At 40.0% G+C, this 16198-nt stretch overlaps 1 protein-coding gene across 2 annotated transcripts in view; it reads right to left on the reverse strand.

Annotated features, from left to right (window-relative positions):
* Positions 1 to 15216, reverse strand: part of ESR2 (estrogen receptor 2) — a 54747-nt gene extending 39531 nt beyond the window's left edge. For both annotated transcript variants that reach the window (XR_002137489.3, XM_019733411.3), the window contains exons 1-3: positions 14868 to 15216; positions 4049 to 4504; positions 2017 to 2189 (exon numbers count right to left, since the gene is read on the reverse strand). Coding sequence is in view for 1 of the 2 variants with exons in the window: in XM_019733411.3 (XP_019588970.2) it covers positions 2017 to 2189; positions 4049 to 4467 (592 nt within the window). In the remaining variant the exon portion in view is untranslated. The remainder of the gene's footprint in view (positions 1 to 2016; positions 2190 to 4048; positions 4505 to 14867) is intronic.
* Between the last annotated feature and the right edge of the window lie 982 nt (positions 15217 to 16198).

Consider the following 16198-nt stretch of genomic DNA (forward strand, 5'->3'; position numbering starts at 1 on the left):
ATACCAGCAGGTGCCAAAAATATGAAACGTCCAAAGAAGTAATCATTTATGCATTAAGTAATTATAAGAGTACTATTACTTTTTTGCAGATTTAGAATGTGACATTCCTTTCCCTTTTCCCAATAGTTCCTTGGCTGATACAGTAGGAAAGAATGACTTGGGGAAAGCATTGGAAACTTACTTTTCATTCTTATCAGCAATAGTCTCAGAGTTCAAAGATATTTCATGCAGAAAGTGTTTTCTCCAACAGTAAATTAGAAAGATCTCTTTTTAAAGGACCTAATTGTATTAGTTGTACTAGGTCAAAATTTCTTTAAGGGATAAGATTTTGGAACTCAGCAAAATAAAAGAATTTTCATTATATCAAGAGTTTGGTTCTAAATTTCAAAAAATCTGATTTATTCTTATCATAAATAGCAGGGAACTGGACCTGGCCTTAAAATCGACGACTACAATTATCATAAATAAAAATATTTGAGCACCGAATATGTTAAGTGTACAATGACAATCTTTGTGTGTAAAAGCAAAAATAAGCAAACAACATGATTTGCGTTTTGACGATATCTGATGACACAGACATCTGTTATCTATGTTGTTTTAACTTTCGATAAGAAAATCAAGTTTGGACATGGCAGAGGGCCTCATCTACCTAATTATGAAGATCTCAGAAGAGGTAGGTTCAATGAGATGAGTATTAGAAGAGAACTACAAGGAAGCAAGAAAAAAATGTTGATATCTGAATACAGAAGAGTTCAAAGAAAAACTAGAATATCTTGAATTTGCATGATGTTTATAATTGACCAAATATTTTCACATAACCAACCTTATTTAATTTATAGAACAACTCTGTATCTCCATTCCACAGAGGAGGAAGCAGGCAGGAGGTAAGGGCAAAGCAGTACCAAATGAAGGGCCCAGGACAAATGGGTGGTCATCTACCCAGCATGAATTTCAGGGGATCAGAAGGAAGGTGACTCTTCATCTATTAACATTCTACTCCACCCCCACCCTCTGGATTCTACTAGTGTCTTTGCTTGAGGTAAAATATTCTCTTAATCTAGAGTTATTAGTAGGTGAGTTAATTTAGTAAATTGCTGTTTGCCATTTGCACACTATGAATTCCTCGAAGGTTGCTTTTCTTAACTGGTTGAGAACAAGGCACTGAGGCTTCGACAGAAAGGGGAAGGGAGCTCTGAGATGGGAACGAAGGACATTGCCTAGGAGGAGGGTTGGCAAGGGAGGAGTTATGGTGCAGAGACACAGAAGAGAGTACAAGGAAGCAAAAAAGTGACTTCAGCATATTAAGGCTGGCAAGGGAGGGATAGCATGGCAAGGACAAGTGAGGCAATGGGCTGACGGGCCTTGAAACCAGGTGCACACAATTTGAAATTGATTAAAAAGGTGATAAAAAAAAAAAAAAAAAAAAGCCCTGCAGGACTTTTGAGAAGGGTAGGGAAGTAGTCTAAACCCAGACCAGAAAACAAGGGGATTATGAACAGAGGCTCCACTAGTTCAGGGTAAGAAACGCCCCGAGATCAATGCTCAAAGTCCACTGGAATTGAATTCCTGATTTCTGACTATTTCCATAAAATGCATTTATTCTCTATTCCTCGCGAGCCAGCCCACCATAATGACTGCTACCCTTGCCGGGTATTAAGCATAAGTCAAGGGAAGGAACAATTTTTGCAATTTCTAATGAGCGTGCATTTCTTTCCAGGCTTTATCTTCACAAGGGTTGTAACTACACATGTGCTCTCAAGAAGATGGTGATGGGTAATGGTAGGGTGAGACCATCTGAGGTCTGGGGTTCTGGGGTAGAGATCTACAGTGAAAGATAAAGCGCTCTGCACTTGAAACAATCCACCCTCCCGTCCACCCCAGCCCCAAACACACATGATCTTCTGAACTGCTCATTGAGTACCAAACAGGCCCACAGTGACATTTCTGCCAGGTCATCTGCAAAACTGTTTGAAAGCAAGTGAAAAACTAAAGCAGCAGCTAACAATACGCTTATACCTTGAATGCTTCTTTTAAAAAAGGCCTTACATCCTTCACACGACCAGACTCCATAGTGATATCCCGACGCGTAGTCGCTGCAGACAGCACAGAAGTGGGCATCCCTCTTTGAACGTGGACTAGTAACAGGGCTGGCACAAGTGCTCCCACTCACCTTCCTTTTCAGTGTCTCTCTGGAGGCAAAGAAAACATTCATTGGAAAAGAGCATTAAGGGGAAAGGAGGAACTTTCTAGGGAAAAAGAAAAGCAGCAAGAACATTGCCCCATTTATCTCTTTGCCCTCAGGGTTCATGACAAATACACTCCAGGAAATCTGCTAAAGCGAAACCTTTGTTACTGAGATCTATGAAGGGTCCCATTGCTGGGAATGACAGGTCTGCAGGTGCTTAGGTGAGTTTATGCCCTTCCATGCAGGGCTGATGAGCACTAGTGACCACGGAAGACCACTTGTAGCCATCGTGGTGCACAGCTTTGCGTGGGATAAGTGACCAGATTGAGTCCTGCCCACAGTTCTGAACCACGAGCAGGTGTGCGGAGGCCTTCGAAGTTACCGAAGTTCACTGACACTGCACGGAGGGGCCTAAACTCACCTAACCACTCCCAAGCAGCAGGAAGTCAATCCCCACAGGGCCCCTCAACAGCCCTTCAGAGTTCCCAGGTAAACTGGGATTCAGAATTCATTCTGCAATTTAAGATAAAGGTGTAGGATGAAAAGAACTTTAAGAGGAGCAGCAAATGGACTTTAAGTTACATTAAGGTGAATACTATACTCTGGTTTAGAGAGGGGAGAAAGGAAGGGAAGGGAAAGGGAGGGAGGGGAAGGGAGCAGAAAAAAGGGAAGAGAGAACAGAAGGAGAGTGAACACACGCGTGTCCTGAGAGAAGGCTTTGAAGAAAGCAGGTGCTCATTGCCGAGTGGAGGGGCAAGGACTTCCGTAGCGGAAGGGAGAGCCCACGAAAGGAGCACTGGGAGGCCCCCAAAACACCTGGCTGGTTCCTGCTTTCCCTGGGGTTCACTTCTTTTGGAAAGGAAATAGTAGAGGTGTGACTGATCTATAAATGGAGGGAATTATACTATGGTTTAAATTACCCAAATATTAGCAGAACTCTGATTAGAACTCATGCTCAGAAACCAAACTTTTCTTCCATGAAAGACAATGAAAACTTTTAAAAAGCTATATACAATTTTTATACAGTCTTTTATTTTGCCAACAAAGTTTTTTAAAAAGAAGAAAAAATTAAAACCCTGTATAATACGGCTTTCTCAAAGCTTTATGACAGCATTTGAAAGTAATGAACTTCAATATCCAATATGCTATAACAGACTTTGGTTGTTTTAGAAGTGTACCTCCCCCTCATGCTTCTCCCTATACAACCCCTTCCCTCCAGAGCTATAATTATCATTAAAAATATTACAAATTAAATGGAAATAACCACCGTGTTACCTTGCATTTAAAGAGTATAAACAAATATTCTTTTTAACTTCTAAAAATTTCAACTAAAGGCTACATTTAAATAGTTTCCTATCAATCTCTACAAAATATCATTTTAGTCCATTGTTAAAAAGTTTGTATACGAATTGTCTGTCTTTTCAGGCTTCACGTGTGTAGTATTTTAAGTTGTAATACTGCCACAGCTACTTATATCCTGGCTGCAATCTGTCATGAACACTAACTTGTGATTTCACTACCAGATAAGAAGGATTCAAATTGAAAGCAAAATAAAAATGTATTTTTCAAAGACAAATCACTTCATCAAGAGAAATGTGATTTAAGTTCAATCTTTATTGTTTAAAGACAGTAGTCATGATAGTGAATTCTCCCCCACCACGCAAATCTACAAGCTCAACTTTTTAATGACAGCTAAAATATCAGGATAGATACTCTAGAATTCAGAATGTCACCCTTAGATGCTCTGAGTAATCTATATGACTAATAAAAACCTTGCATATAACACATCTTTCTCCTCACTAAATCATAAAGTAATGTGAATAATGCCCATGAAATACAGTTCAGAATGAAGACTAGATTTACCTGTTTACAGGTAAGGTGTGTTCTAATGATCTTGCTTCACACCACGGACTCTTTTGAGGTTCTGCATACAGAAGTGATGACGGGCAATGGATTGCTAAAGGAGAGAGGTGCCCAGGAGTCGGCCACAACACATTTGGGCTTGTGGTCTGTCGACTAGGTCCACCTTCCGAGTTATCGACACTGCTGGGAATACTGTAGTTCATCACAGCAGGGCTGTAGAATGCCATGGCTGAATATTCATGGTGGCTCTCTACATAGGAGGAAGGTATATATAGGGGGCCGTGCTCCAGGGGAAGGACAGATTGACCGCAGTTGTAGGAGGCAGGAGAATTAAGGCTAGATGGTGAGTTTTTGATATCCATGTCTTGAATGGGTAATATCTGAGGAAACTCCTTGTGAGAAGAGCCACAAAGGGACATTGTAATGTTCTCAGAGTCTCATGAGCAGGTATAATGGCTGTAAAGAATAACAAAAGACATTTCTAAGTTAGTTGGAGCTACAGGCATACCTGTTCAAAGTGTTCACACATTTTTATTAAACATATACACACATTTGTATGAACTTAGAAATACATCCTGAAAGATATACATGAAAATATTAACCTCAGAGGGGATAGGAATATGTGGCACGGAACTCTCATTTTCTACTACACTCACTTCTTTGTTGCTTTTGTTGTTGTTAACCACAAGAATATTTTTTACTATGAGAATTTATTATAAAATGCTTTTTAAAATTAAAAACACAGGATTAAATTAAATTGTCAATAAGTTGTTTTCTTTTAATATAGAACAAGTTTATTTTAAAGTTCTTATGAAAAAATAAACAAGAACAACCAGGAAAACCCTGAAAGAGCAGATCAATGAGCAGGACCAGCATTAATAGATACTCCAATACACTGTGAACTGCCAATAATAAGAAACAAGGAATAGACAGGTCAATGTAACTGTGTCAGTTATCAATTCATTGTCTCTTAGCTTCCAATGCACCATTCAATATATGCTCTACAATAAATAGAATTCCTGTAGCATTTAAAGTGAGCCAATGCTAAACTTTTTCAGTAGAGGGCGCTGCAGGAGCACTGTAGCAAGACGAGGATGGCAGTGTCGGTCTGAGAACATGCAATGGAGCCTGGCCCAGCCACGCGTCCACAGGGTGGTCCCACTGCAACCTTGTGGCCTCTGTGTGGTGATAAACTTTCCACAATCACCTGTCCAGACTGTGGCCTGAGGAGTCACATGCTGAGAAGTCGGTCCCCCTGCAAGCCTCCTCACTCTGCGTGACTTGCAACTCTGAAGGTCTTCTGCCCCCACGGGCACCTGGCCTCCTGGGGTATGCCCACACGGCCAGTCACTGAGCACCCGCTCCCGGCCTGCAACTCCAGACCAGCTCCAGCCTGGCTAAACCAGCGAGCATCTCTGCCAGTTCATGGTCCAACCACCTTCTCCCCTGAGGTCTGATCCCTTCTAAGTTTGTCCTTCCTTGGGTATGCGCTCTCAGCTCTAGGGTACCATATAAAGTTTCCTTATGTCTTATACTTAGTCCCTATCATAGTTAATTAATTATAAGTAATTCTTTATATTAAACTTCTCCTGTTGAACCTATTGTGTGCTTTCTATCTCCTGACTGGGCCCAGACTGCTACATAACAGAATGGAAAATCCCAAAACAGCAAAACAAAAATTTCAAACGTTTTCAGAAATTTGGTATATGATAAAGGTAGCATCTCAAATCACTGGGAAAACAATGGACAACCGAATTGCCAGTGGAAAAAAGAATACATGTCAGAATAAACTCCAAATGGTTCAGAGATCCAAACGTTAAAAGAGAAATGGAAGGAAGGGGGGAGCGGGGGAAAGGACAGGTAGGGGCTGCACGAGTGCTGGAAGCAAAGTAAATCCCTTTATAAAATGGGTGTGGGGAAAACCTTAACTATGGCTAAAAATCCAGATGCAATAAAAAAGGATGTACATAAAAGCACATCAATTCAGTACATAAGAGTAAAACTTGGCATGTCATAAAAACACACAATAGGCAAAGTCAAAAGACTAATGACAAGTTGGAAATAAAAATATTCTCAACTTATATTAGAAAAAAGGGGATAGTGTCCCTAGTATATAAAGAGAACCCTTAAATTAAGATTTTTAAAAAAAGACAAAAAAATACACTAGAAAAACAGGCAAAAGACACAAATAGAACATACACACAAAGAGAAAGCAAAACACATAAAAGAATGCTCAATCCCATTCATAAAAGAGATACAAATTAAAATTATACCAAGATACCATTTCTCATTTATCATGTTTGGAAAAAATTCAAGTGTTTGACAACAGATTCCCTTGAAAAGGCTGTGGAAAACAGGGACTCTCTCCTACATTGCTGGTGGGAATGCAAAATGGCACAACCCCCCTGGATATTTATATATATAGTAATATAAATAGCAATATATAGCAAAATTACATATACTTTTACCCTCTGGGCTATGAGTCCATAGTGTTAATCAAAAAAGAAGAATAGAATCATTTATTACCATCGATAGTGATTGATACACCAGTTCCTCATTCTGAAAATTAGTAATTAAGGGGAAAGAATTAAGCCTGTACCCTGCCTTTTAAAGAGGCTCTGTAGAGGGAAAACCCTTACAAAAGAATGCCACCTAATAAAGAGTTCAGAAAAAAAATATTTGGATGGATAACTAGATATTATAGATAGATAGATAGATAGATAGATAGATAGATAGATAGATAGATAGATAAAGTCAAAATGTTAACAATTATTGAATCTGGATGATGGACATATGGACATTCATTATGCTAATCTTTCAACGTTTCCATCAGTTTGAAATTTTTCATAGGAAGCTTTGGAGAAAAAACAAAAAAATACAAGATTAAAAATGGAAACCTTAAAAAAAGAATAACTGGAATAATATAATGTGGAAAAAGGAACAATAAATGACGAATAAATAATGAGAATCCTTGAGAGAGATCATTAAATAAAGAAACTTGCCTTGAGAAGTTCTCCATCTTTAATATCTTCAGCTCCAGCTATCACCTACTTCCATATGTAGGCAACTTAGCTATTTACGGCTCTGAATTACCATCCTCGTGACATTTTCATTTGAATGCTTACTCCATTTGTCCTCAAAACACAATATATCTATGGTGGTTTGAAAATAGCCTGCAAATTCTTCAACACTTCTCCCTTCAAAAGGTGGAGCCTAACCTCCCCCTTGAGCATGGACTAGATTTAGTGACTCATTTCTAATGAATACATTATGGCAAAAGGAATGGTATGTGGCTTTCAAGACTAGGTCATAAAAGGCATTGCAGCCTCTTCCTGGCTTACTCTGTTGGATCACTCACTCTAAGGAAAAGTAACTGCCACATTGTGAGGACACTTAAGCAACCCTATGGAGACGTTCTGCTAACAGCCAGCAAGGAACTACCGCCTCCAACCAACAACTAGGGGAGTGATACGTTAGAAGCAGATTCTCCAGCCCCAATCAAGTCTTCATATGACTATAACCCTGGCCAATTATCTTGATTGCAACGTCATGAAAAAACCTAAGCTGGAACCATCTAGCTAAGCTGTTCCTGGATTCCTGATTCCAGAAACTCTGTGAGATGTTCGTTGTTTAAGTTGCTATAAAAATTCTCTGATACTTTGTTACAGAGCACTAGTTAATTAATACAATATCCAAAGTAATATTCATCATTTTCCTCCCCTAAACCACTCATTTCCTATTTGTGTTCATGACAAAGCCCGTTACAGTTACCTTTGACTTCTCCCCTTCATCCAATTACCTTGAATCACCAACGCACAGTTTTTTATGCTCTCCAGAGTACCTTTTCCCCACTCTGTCTTCTGCCAGCATCTGAGCAAGTTCTCATTACTTCTTATCTGTGCATCTGTAATAGGCTCCTTACTACTCCTTGTCCCTCGCTGGCTCCTTCTCCAGGTCCACAGAGCGGCCAGGTTAACATTCTTAAAACCCAGCTCTGATCAGCCTTCTGCTTCCCACCAGCCTCTCTAGTAAGTCACCCTGTTCTAACACTCAAGGCATTCCACTGTGTTGCCCCAACCCATCATTCCACTCTGATCTCTTGTTCTTTTCCTACAGGAAACCAGCGATGTCCTTAAAGAATATGCAAAATGCACTGTTGAAGTGGTTGGCATTTTATGCCTTAGTACTTCTTTCACTCTTAGCACCCCTATAGTTATTTACGTACCAATTTAATCCTTTATATTAGATTACAACTACATTGAATCCTTCTCGGAAATGGTAGTTGGGATGGGAGAGAAAGAAGTAAGTACAAGTTAGATTTTAAACTCCTTGGAGGCACACACTATATTCACCTTCCACTACAACTCAATAAATATTTGTTATAAGCAAAGACTATGAGGAAATGAGTTTAAAATATAAGATTTCACCAAGTCAAGGCTGTTAATCAAAGATGGGAGCACTTTCAGTAGGCGTGCTACTCTGCTGAGACAGGAAATCTAAAGGTGGCCCAAGACATGGACCCTGCCTTCAGGGAGCCATCGTGCCAGGTAAAGGAGGCAGAACAGACCAGGTAAAGGAGGCAGAAGGACCTAATACAAAAGTGCTACCACTTCTAATCAACATTGATTGACCACGAGGGATAAGAGAGAGATTGGTAGCTGAAGAAGAACATAGGATCAAGGAATTTTTATTTTCTTTTTTACATCTATGGGCATTTACTAATCATGAGTATATAATTTCATGTTTCAGTTAGATTCCTAATCAACATAACTGTCCCTGATTCCTAAGAGAAAATATGCAGGAGAAAGCATATAATGCTAGCCACTGTCAAAATTAGCAGTTTCCAAATTTTTTAATTGTGGTAAAATACACATAACAAAATTTACCATCTTAACCATTTCTAAATGTACAGTTGGGTAGTATTAAGTACATTCACACTGTTATGCAACCAATCTCCAGAACTCTTTTCATCTTGTAAAACTAAAACTCTACATCTGTTAAACAACAGCTCCCTCATTTTTCTCACCCCCCAACCCCTGGCAACCACCATTTAACTTTTTGTCTCTATGGATTTGACTACTTGGTACCTCATATAAATGGAATCATACAGTATGTGTTGCCTCGTCACCGGTTTATTTCACTCAGCATAATATCCTCAAGGTTCATCCATGTTTTGTTGCATGTGTCAGAATTTCCTTTCTTTTTAAGGCCGAATTCCATTGTATTTATATACTACAATTTGTTTATCAAGGAAGGGTTTTAAACAGAGATGCTTGAAAACATTTCCAGATCCATGAACATGACCCAGGTTAGAGTGAGTGGTTGACAACAGAGAGACCAAAGGAGCTGGTAATTAGGACATTAATAACTGTTTAGATGGCAGATCCAGGACTGACAGTATTGTTAGGAGGCATTTATCCCTTAGTCTGTCCTGAAAAAACTTCTCTTATTTCAATCCACCTACACAAACACCTGCTCAACTGTGCTTATGTTTTCAATATTGTACCTTGGCAATTGCATTTTAGGGTATTGTTTTTGCTATATGATCTGAGTATATCTTATGTAACCAAAAATTTAATCAAGATATTTAAAGTACTTTAACAACACAACTTAAACCATATATAACAATTGAGAGCAAAATATTTAAGGTAACATGTATGACAAATTTTATCTATGTATGATAAAATGTAACCTGGGGGGGTGGCCGGTTAGCTCAGTTGGTTAGAGCGCGGTGCTAACAACACCAAGGTTGCCGGTTCTTTCCCCGCATGGGTCATTGTGAGCTGCGCCCTCCTTAAAAAAAAAAAAAAAAGTAATCTGGAAGTAATAGTATTTAAATTTTGTATTTATTGAACTTTAAAAAAAAATGTCTAAGAAAACAAGATGGCTTACCCAATTTAATAAATAAAAAGCATATCCGAAGGTAAGGGTGGTATACCATGTTGAATATACTAACTTTTTTATACAGAGTACTACTTAAGGTAAACTTATATAAGGGTAAATTCACTCTCAATCATCAAATTAAAACTGAAATATATTCAGGAAATTATTAAGCAGGAAAGTAGATTTTAGAATAACAATTTCAACAAGGGACTGCAAATTAATACCCAATTAATGAAAAAAATAATTTAATTTTTTTACACTAATTTAAAATAACTAATTTTAAACAATTTAAACAAAAAACCATTCTCTGGACATTTTGGTCGATCAAAGTATTACTACATTTCACGTTGTCTCAACTTTACATTGCCCAGAGGAAATGTATTTACCACTTTAGCACAAGTATTTCAACAAAGCCAACACACCAAACTTTCAGAAAACCACATCTTTCTTTTCCTTTCATTAGGCCTCTCAAAAATATAAAGCTTCTACTGACACAAAGTGATGAAGAGTAGCATGGAAATTCATGAACTTGAAATAACACCTCCCATTATCCAGTTGGAAAGTGAACACACAATTTAAAATGACTATGGCATCTCTCAGAAACAGAGAATCAACCCTATCACTCAGTGTCACCTATAAGTGAAATATTCATTCTCAGCCCAGAAATGCTGAAATGACCTGTCAGACACACACCGCCAAATGGCAGATGCCAGGATTCATCCAGGCAATCAGTCAGGTGAGTTTGCTTAGAAAATTTGGATTTCACATATATACTCCAATCAACCTCTCTAGAATTTCCACACATCCCCAGTACCATGATAATTAATGTGAGAACAGGTTGCTGGGCAGTGATTAAAAGGCCATGTTGCTTTTCGGCTGGATATCTTTTAGATGTGTCCAGATTCATGTGACAACTATTTGTCAGTGGGATTTTGAATAATTAGTAATGTGGTAGCCAATGAAAAGGGCTCTTTTTCTTAAGCAAAGACACAACAAGAGGTGATGAACTCAAACCATTGCAGTAGAAGGGAAGCCTTCTCCACTGGAGGTCTATAAATGTGAATAAAAACAAACCTGTCTGGTCATCTGAGTAGTCCTACTCTAAAACAGGGGTATAAAAAGGAAAGAATCCCCAAAAGACAGAGTTTCTTCAACATTATAGCACTGGGTTTCCCTCACTCACTCATTTGAACACCCAAGCATTGCCTCAGTGACCACAATATTGGGTACAACAGGGAAAAATAGTCTCTAAACAGTTTAATTGTTGGGCCTGGCAGGCATGGACTTTCAACTAGGCAACAAAAGAACATGGACCCAGACATTTTGATTCTAAGAATTAATCATTCCTTTGATGTCAATTCTCTTTAATTAGTCATCATAGCCCCAAAACAAAATTGACCCATATGCTTTGTGATGAACAGCCCTTGTCTTCTGTCCAAAGACCCCTCTCCCACCCCCCACCCCCAGTACACACAACTGTCTTGAGGCCTCTCCAGTCATGTCTGCATTCAGTGGGAAAGCTTTTCATACACGTGGGATTTTACATAGTGTTCTAACATACTGGCTAGGAAACACATTACAGCTCTTAAACAGAAAAAAGTGTTTAAAATTCCAAATATTGCCACTGATTCCTTGAAGAAAAAGGCAGGCCCTAGAAATAGCAGAAAGACACTCCAGAGGAGTAGACTGCTGTTATCTACATACCTACCAAATGTAGTTAAAGATGAAGAAAGCAGTCACCACAAGGCCTGTTTTTACATATACTCCGGCCCCGTGGACAGAGCAGTACAGGGGGTCGTAGTCCCAGCTCTGCCTGAAAGCCAGGTGAGCTTAGATCACATAAACTCTGAGCCTCCTGATACCAACAACCAGAGACTATGCTCCACTCTTAGGGAACAGAATCATATTCAAATATTCATTGGGGCAGGTGGGAAAGAATTGTGGACGAAGAGATTCAAGAGGACATGACCAATGCCTAAGTCAACCTGAATACTTTCAACTCCCCTTCCAGTCCTGGGTTTGACCGTAGAACACAAAACATTTACCAACAAAAGGTTGCAGTCCTGCTTGGAGGAAACACAGACAAGCCCAGTATCTGTCTTTCCAGGTGACCTCTCACCGTCCTGCCTGCTCTCAAGTACACCACCATACAAAGATCCCTGCTCAAGGCCCTTAAGCATCAAGAGCTGTAACAGTTCCGGTTAGAAACGCCAACTATCCAGTTTGCTGCCTCATAAACTTGCCCTTCAGCATACCCTACTTTCTGCCACCGTACTTCTCTGAAAGGGAAGTTGCGTATTTAAAATACAGCCTCTTGTTTTTCATAGCACAAAGGAAAAAGACATCATCTGACACCTTTATTAGGTGTGCCTAGCAATAATAGGGTCCTGTTTACTCAACTGAATGACATATTAAACAGTAAAGAATATTAGTTTGCACAAGATTTTGCGTCTATGTCCTGCAGGAAAATCTAGATTTCAAAGCATGAGTACAGAAATGCAGAAACCCTGACATCTACAAATCAATTGGGCACAGACCTTAGCTCCCATTAAGGATAGTATTTTAACTTAAGTAGTCACAGTCACTCTACATTTTATCTTAAATGTCTACAAATTGTCATTTTCAATCGCTCTTTTGCTCCTCACTATTTGATAATATGTAATTTCAGGTAACTTTCTTAATCTCAAGTATAATAAAAGTATTTCTTAGATGCCAAGATTATAAAGGAATAATACAGTCTATTAATATGACACAAACAACAAACGTATTTTAAATGGCCTTGTATTTTAGTTTGGGATAACTAACGACACACCAAAGACTTTAACCACAATGGAATCCACACTTGCTAAGAAATCTATTAGCCCAATATGAAGTTAGCATTTAGTCCAAGCTTCTAGTTTCCTTTTTTGCAAAATAGTTTTGTGTTTGCCTCCATTTATCCCAAAGTATACAGGATTCATACAAAATACCACAACCTGATTCATCCCCCACAAATGGGTGGGGGCTGAGGTTTTCTCTTGAGAAAAGGGAAGGAAGATAATTATTTCTAAGTGAAAACATACTGAAAAGCAAAACTATAAAATCAGTGAACAGACCAGTGATTTCTAGGGGTTGGGGATGGGTAGAGAGGGTTGACTGCAAAGGCCCAGAGGGGAATTTGGGGGTGATGGAACTGTTCTACGCCATGATTATGGAAGTGATATGACTGCATGCAACTGTCAGAATTCATAGAGGGGTACACCTAAAGAGGGGTACACCTAGATTTAACCTCCTATACATTATACTGCAATAAGCCTGCCTTTTTAAAAATGCTATTATGTCTAAAACAATGTGCTAGGCACTGAATTACGAAGTCTAACATTCAAGTACATATACATTCCGCAAGGGTTCTAGATGTAATTATCAAAAAATTACCAGTAAATAAATGATTCAGGTTCAGCGCTCAGTATTTTATATAATTTTTATTATATATTTATAGATATACGGGTATAAAACGACTCAAAACATGAACCAAAATTATCACAAGATGTTTTCTAATAATTAATTACCTGTTGGATACACGTTTATAGAAAATTACAGTCTTACACTTAAAATGGACATATCAATATCTGTTAAGTGCTAATTATATTTTTAAGAGTTAAATACTATAAATACATTTTGGGAAATGTAAAAGGTGATTAGATTCGTTCAAGTCCCTCAGAACCACTATGAAATGTGTCCTAACTGTGTTTTTAATTGATTTCGAAGACTTATATACATCTTAAGTGCTACAGGAAACTGGCTGCTGTTAAAAATAAGAATGTTTCAGTAATTCAACTGAAAAAAAAACAAAAAACGCTCGAACATAAAAAAGAATCCTAAGGTTTATGCTTTAACACCTACTGATGAGCAGGATTCTTACATTTTCCCTCTTCTAAAATGCACGCAGAAAAAGATCTGATCTTCTGCAGGAAAAAAGAGGAGTCCAAGAAAAAGTGTGTAATGTTATTTTCATAGTCACAGTACATTTACTTTTTACAATACTCACAGTACAAACCTTTCTTCTCACATGTTCACTTTTTAAACAACAAACATCCTTCTCCCCACACAAAGGATATTGGCCACTATGAGTTTAGAAACTTGTAACAAAAGTAAAAATTCCTAATGGAATGGCCATGTAAATACTAAAAATCTATCAACATAAGACAAATACTTTCTTCCAAAGAGTTGTGTGCCACACGAAAGCACAAAGTCGCTTTTTAAAAAGCTGGTAAAATTGAGTCAACCTTATTTTCCTAAGCAGGAATCCACTCAAATCCAAAATCTTGTTTGTCACAAAATTAATATTCCCTTGACTTAATTTTATACTTCCGATATGAATTAGGCACGAAGAGTAACACAAAGGGTTAGGAAACAACAGTTGGTTTCCTCTTCAGCAACTGAAACAATACCGAACTTAATCTCACTCAATCCACCCAGGATAAGTAAACCTGCTTCCTGATACAAAAGAACGCCAATGAATACGTTTTAAAACACTGGTCACCTGTCTGGTACATGTACATATTCCCAGGCCCACAAAACTCAAGCATGAAGCTCATGTTCAACTTTCCCTGTCAACATTTCACCCACTGTAGAGAAATCCATAGAGAAGACCTAGACGAGTGTTTTCTTTTATAGACATGTATATTAGCACATTCAACCTCGAGCTTACAGACACAAGCTAATTAAATAAGTTAACTTGCCCGGCGTCTTGAATAAACATATTTGGAACATAAAATGTTTCCAGTAGTTTTCAAGACGGGTTTTGTGTGTGTGTGTGTGTGTGTGTGTGTGTGTGTGTGTGTGTGTGTTTTAATGGTGATGGGGTCTTTTAGTCTCGATATTACTGGTTTCCCACGCAGGATTTCAAACAGAAAATCAGACAATTAAATCACACCGTGAGCGAAGCGGCACTTACCTTACCCGCAGAGCCATCTCTGAAAATGCGGACGTGTGCTTTTCCCGGAGTTCCGTTCCCTGCAACCCGCTGGCGGCCCCCAGCTGCAGGCAGCGTGTGCACCTCGCGCAGCCCAAATCCCGAAGCCAGCCTTCACCCGCAGCCCTGGATGTCTGTCACGCACAGCCCAAGAGGGTCCCCTTCCCGCTGAGCTCCCACCGCCTCATCTCCAGCCTTTAAGTTTCCAGAGGTGGTTCTCGCAGCCTGGGCTCTTCCAGCATCCTCGTAGCAGGAGCAAGGGAGCGAATGTCAAAAAGTCCAGTAGCCCAAGACACTGCAAAGATTACAAACGACTTAACCAGGAGCCTCCTCTCCCTTTTAAAGACGGGGGCGGGGGCGGGGGGGGGGGGGGGAGGCAGGCGAGAATCCAAGAGCCCACGTGACCACCGAGCGGGCAGCCTGGAGAGCTCAGCTGGGAGGTCTCAGGAGGACCCGAACTCCCTGCCTGGAGATCCAAGCTCACCTGGGGGAAGGGGGAAGCCCCAGGGCAATGCCGTCCGAACGCCTCACACTCGCCCGCAGGAGCAGCGAAGCACAGAAGCCTCCCCTTGCCCTGCCTCGGATTTAGGAGGTCTGGGGCGGGGCCTGAGAATGTGCATTTCTCACCGGGTCCGGAGTGATGCTGAAACAGATGCCGGTCAGGGGACCACACTTTGAGGATCAAGTCCCTGACCCACGTGGGCCTGAGAGGGGTTGGATGCTTCAGTGTCATTAAATCTGAAGTCTGACTATAGGAATCTAGTGAAACTAGAGAGGCCTTGAGTTTGCCCAATCCCCAGGAGCAAGGGCAGCTGTGTACCGAAGGAAAGGCAAAGCCATACGGCCACGGTACAGAGGTGGAAGCTGTGGGTTCTCAGCTCTCAGGGTCTGGCTGGAAAGGCTTTTCGCGTTTGAGCAAAGATCCCAGGAACCTCCCCAAACTCCTATTGTAAGGAAGCACGGGGTGGGGGGGAATCTGTGCCTCCTCCGTCGTGGCGCCCCTAATGCTCTGGCTGCGCCTTCGTCAAGCTCATTATGCAGGCGAGTGTCCCCTGGTGGCAGCTCCAGGCCCCCAGCTCTGCGGGATCCCCAACCTCTCCTCACCCTCTCCTCAGTAGACCACAATGTGAAGACTAGGACTATAGGATAGTTACTAAGAAGCAACTGGCCTTACTTAGGGCAGCCATTGATAGCGAAAATCAAAAGGAAAAGTAGCAGATGTCCCACAAGCCATTGTGAGACCTTAGTGCCACATTTGTGCCTAATTAATCAAACTATCCATACATATGGCATAAGGGACATGGTTGGTTCTT

Source organism: Rhinolophus sinicus, chromosome 3, assembly GCF_057876585.1.
Source record: "Rhinolophus sinicus isolate RSI-liver-muscle chromosome 3, RSI-T2T, whole genome shotgun sequence".
NCBI classification, from domain to species: Eukaryota; Metazoa; Chordata; class Mammalia; order Chiroptera; family Rhinolophidae; genus Rhinolophus; species Rhinolophus sinicus.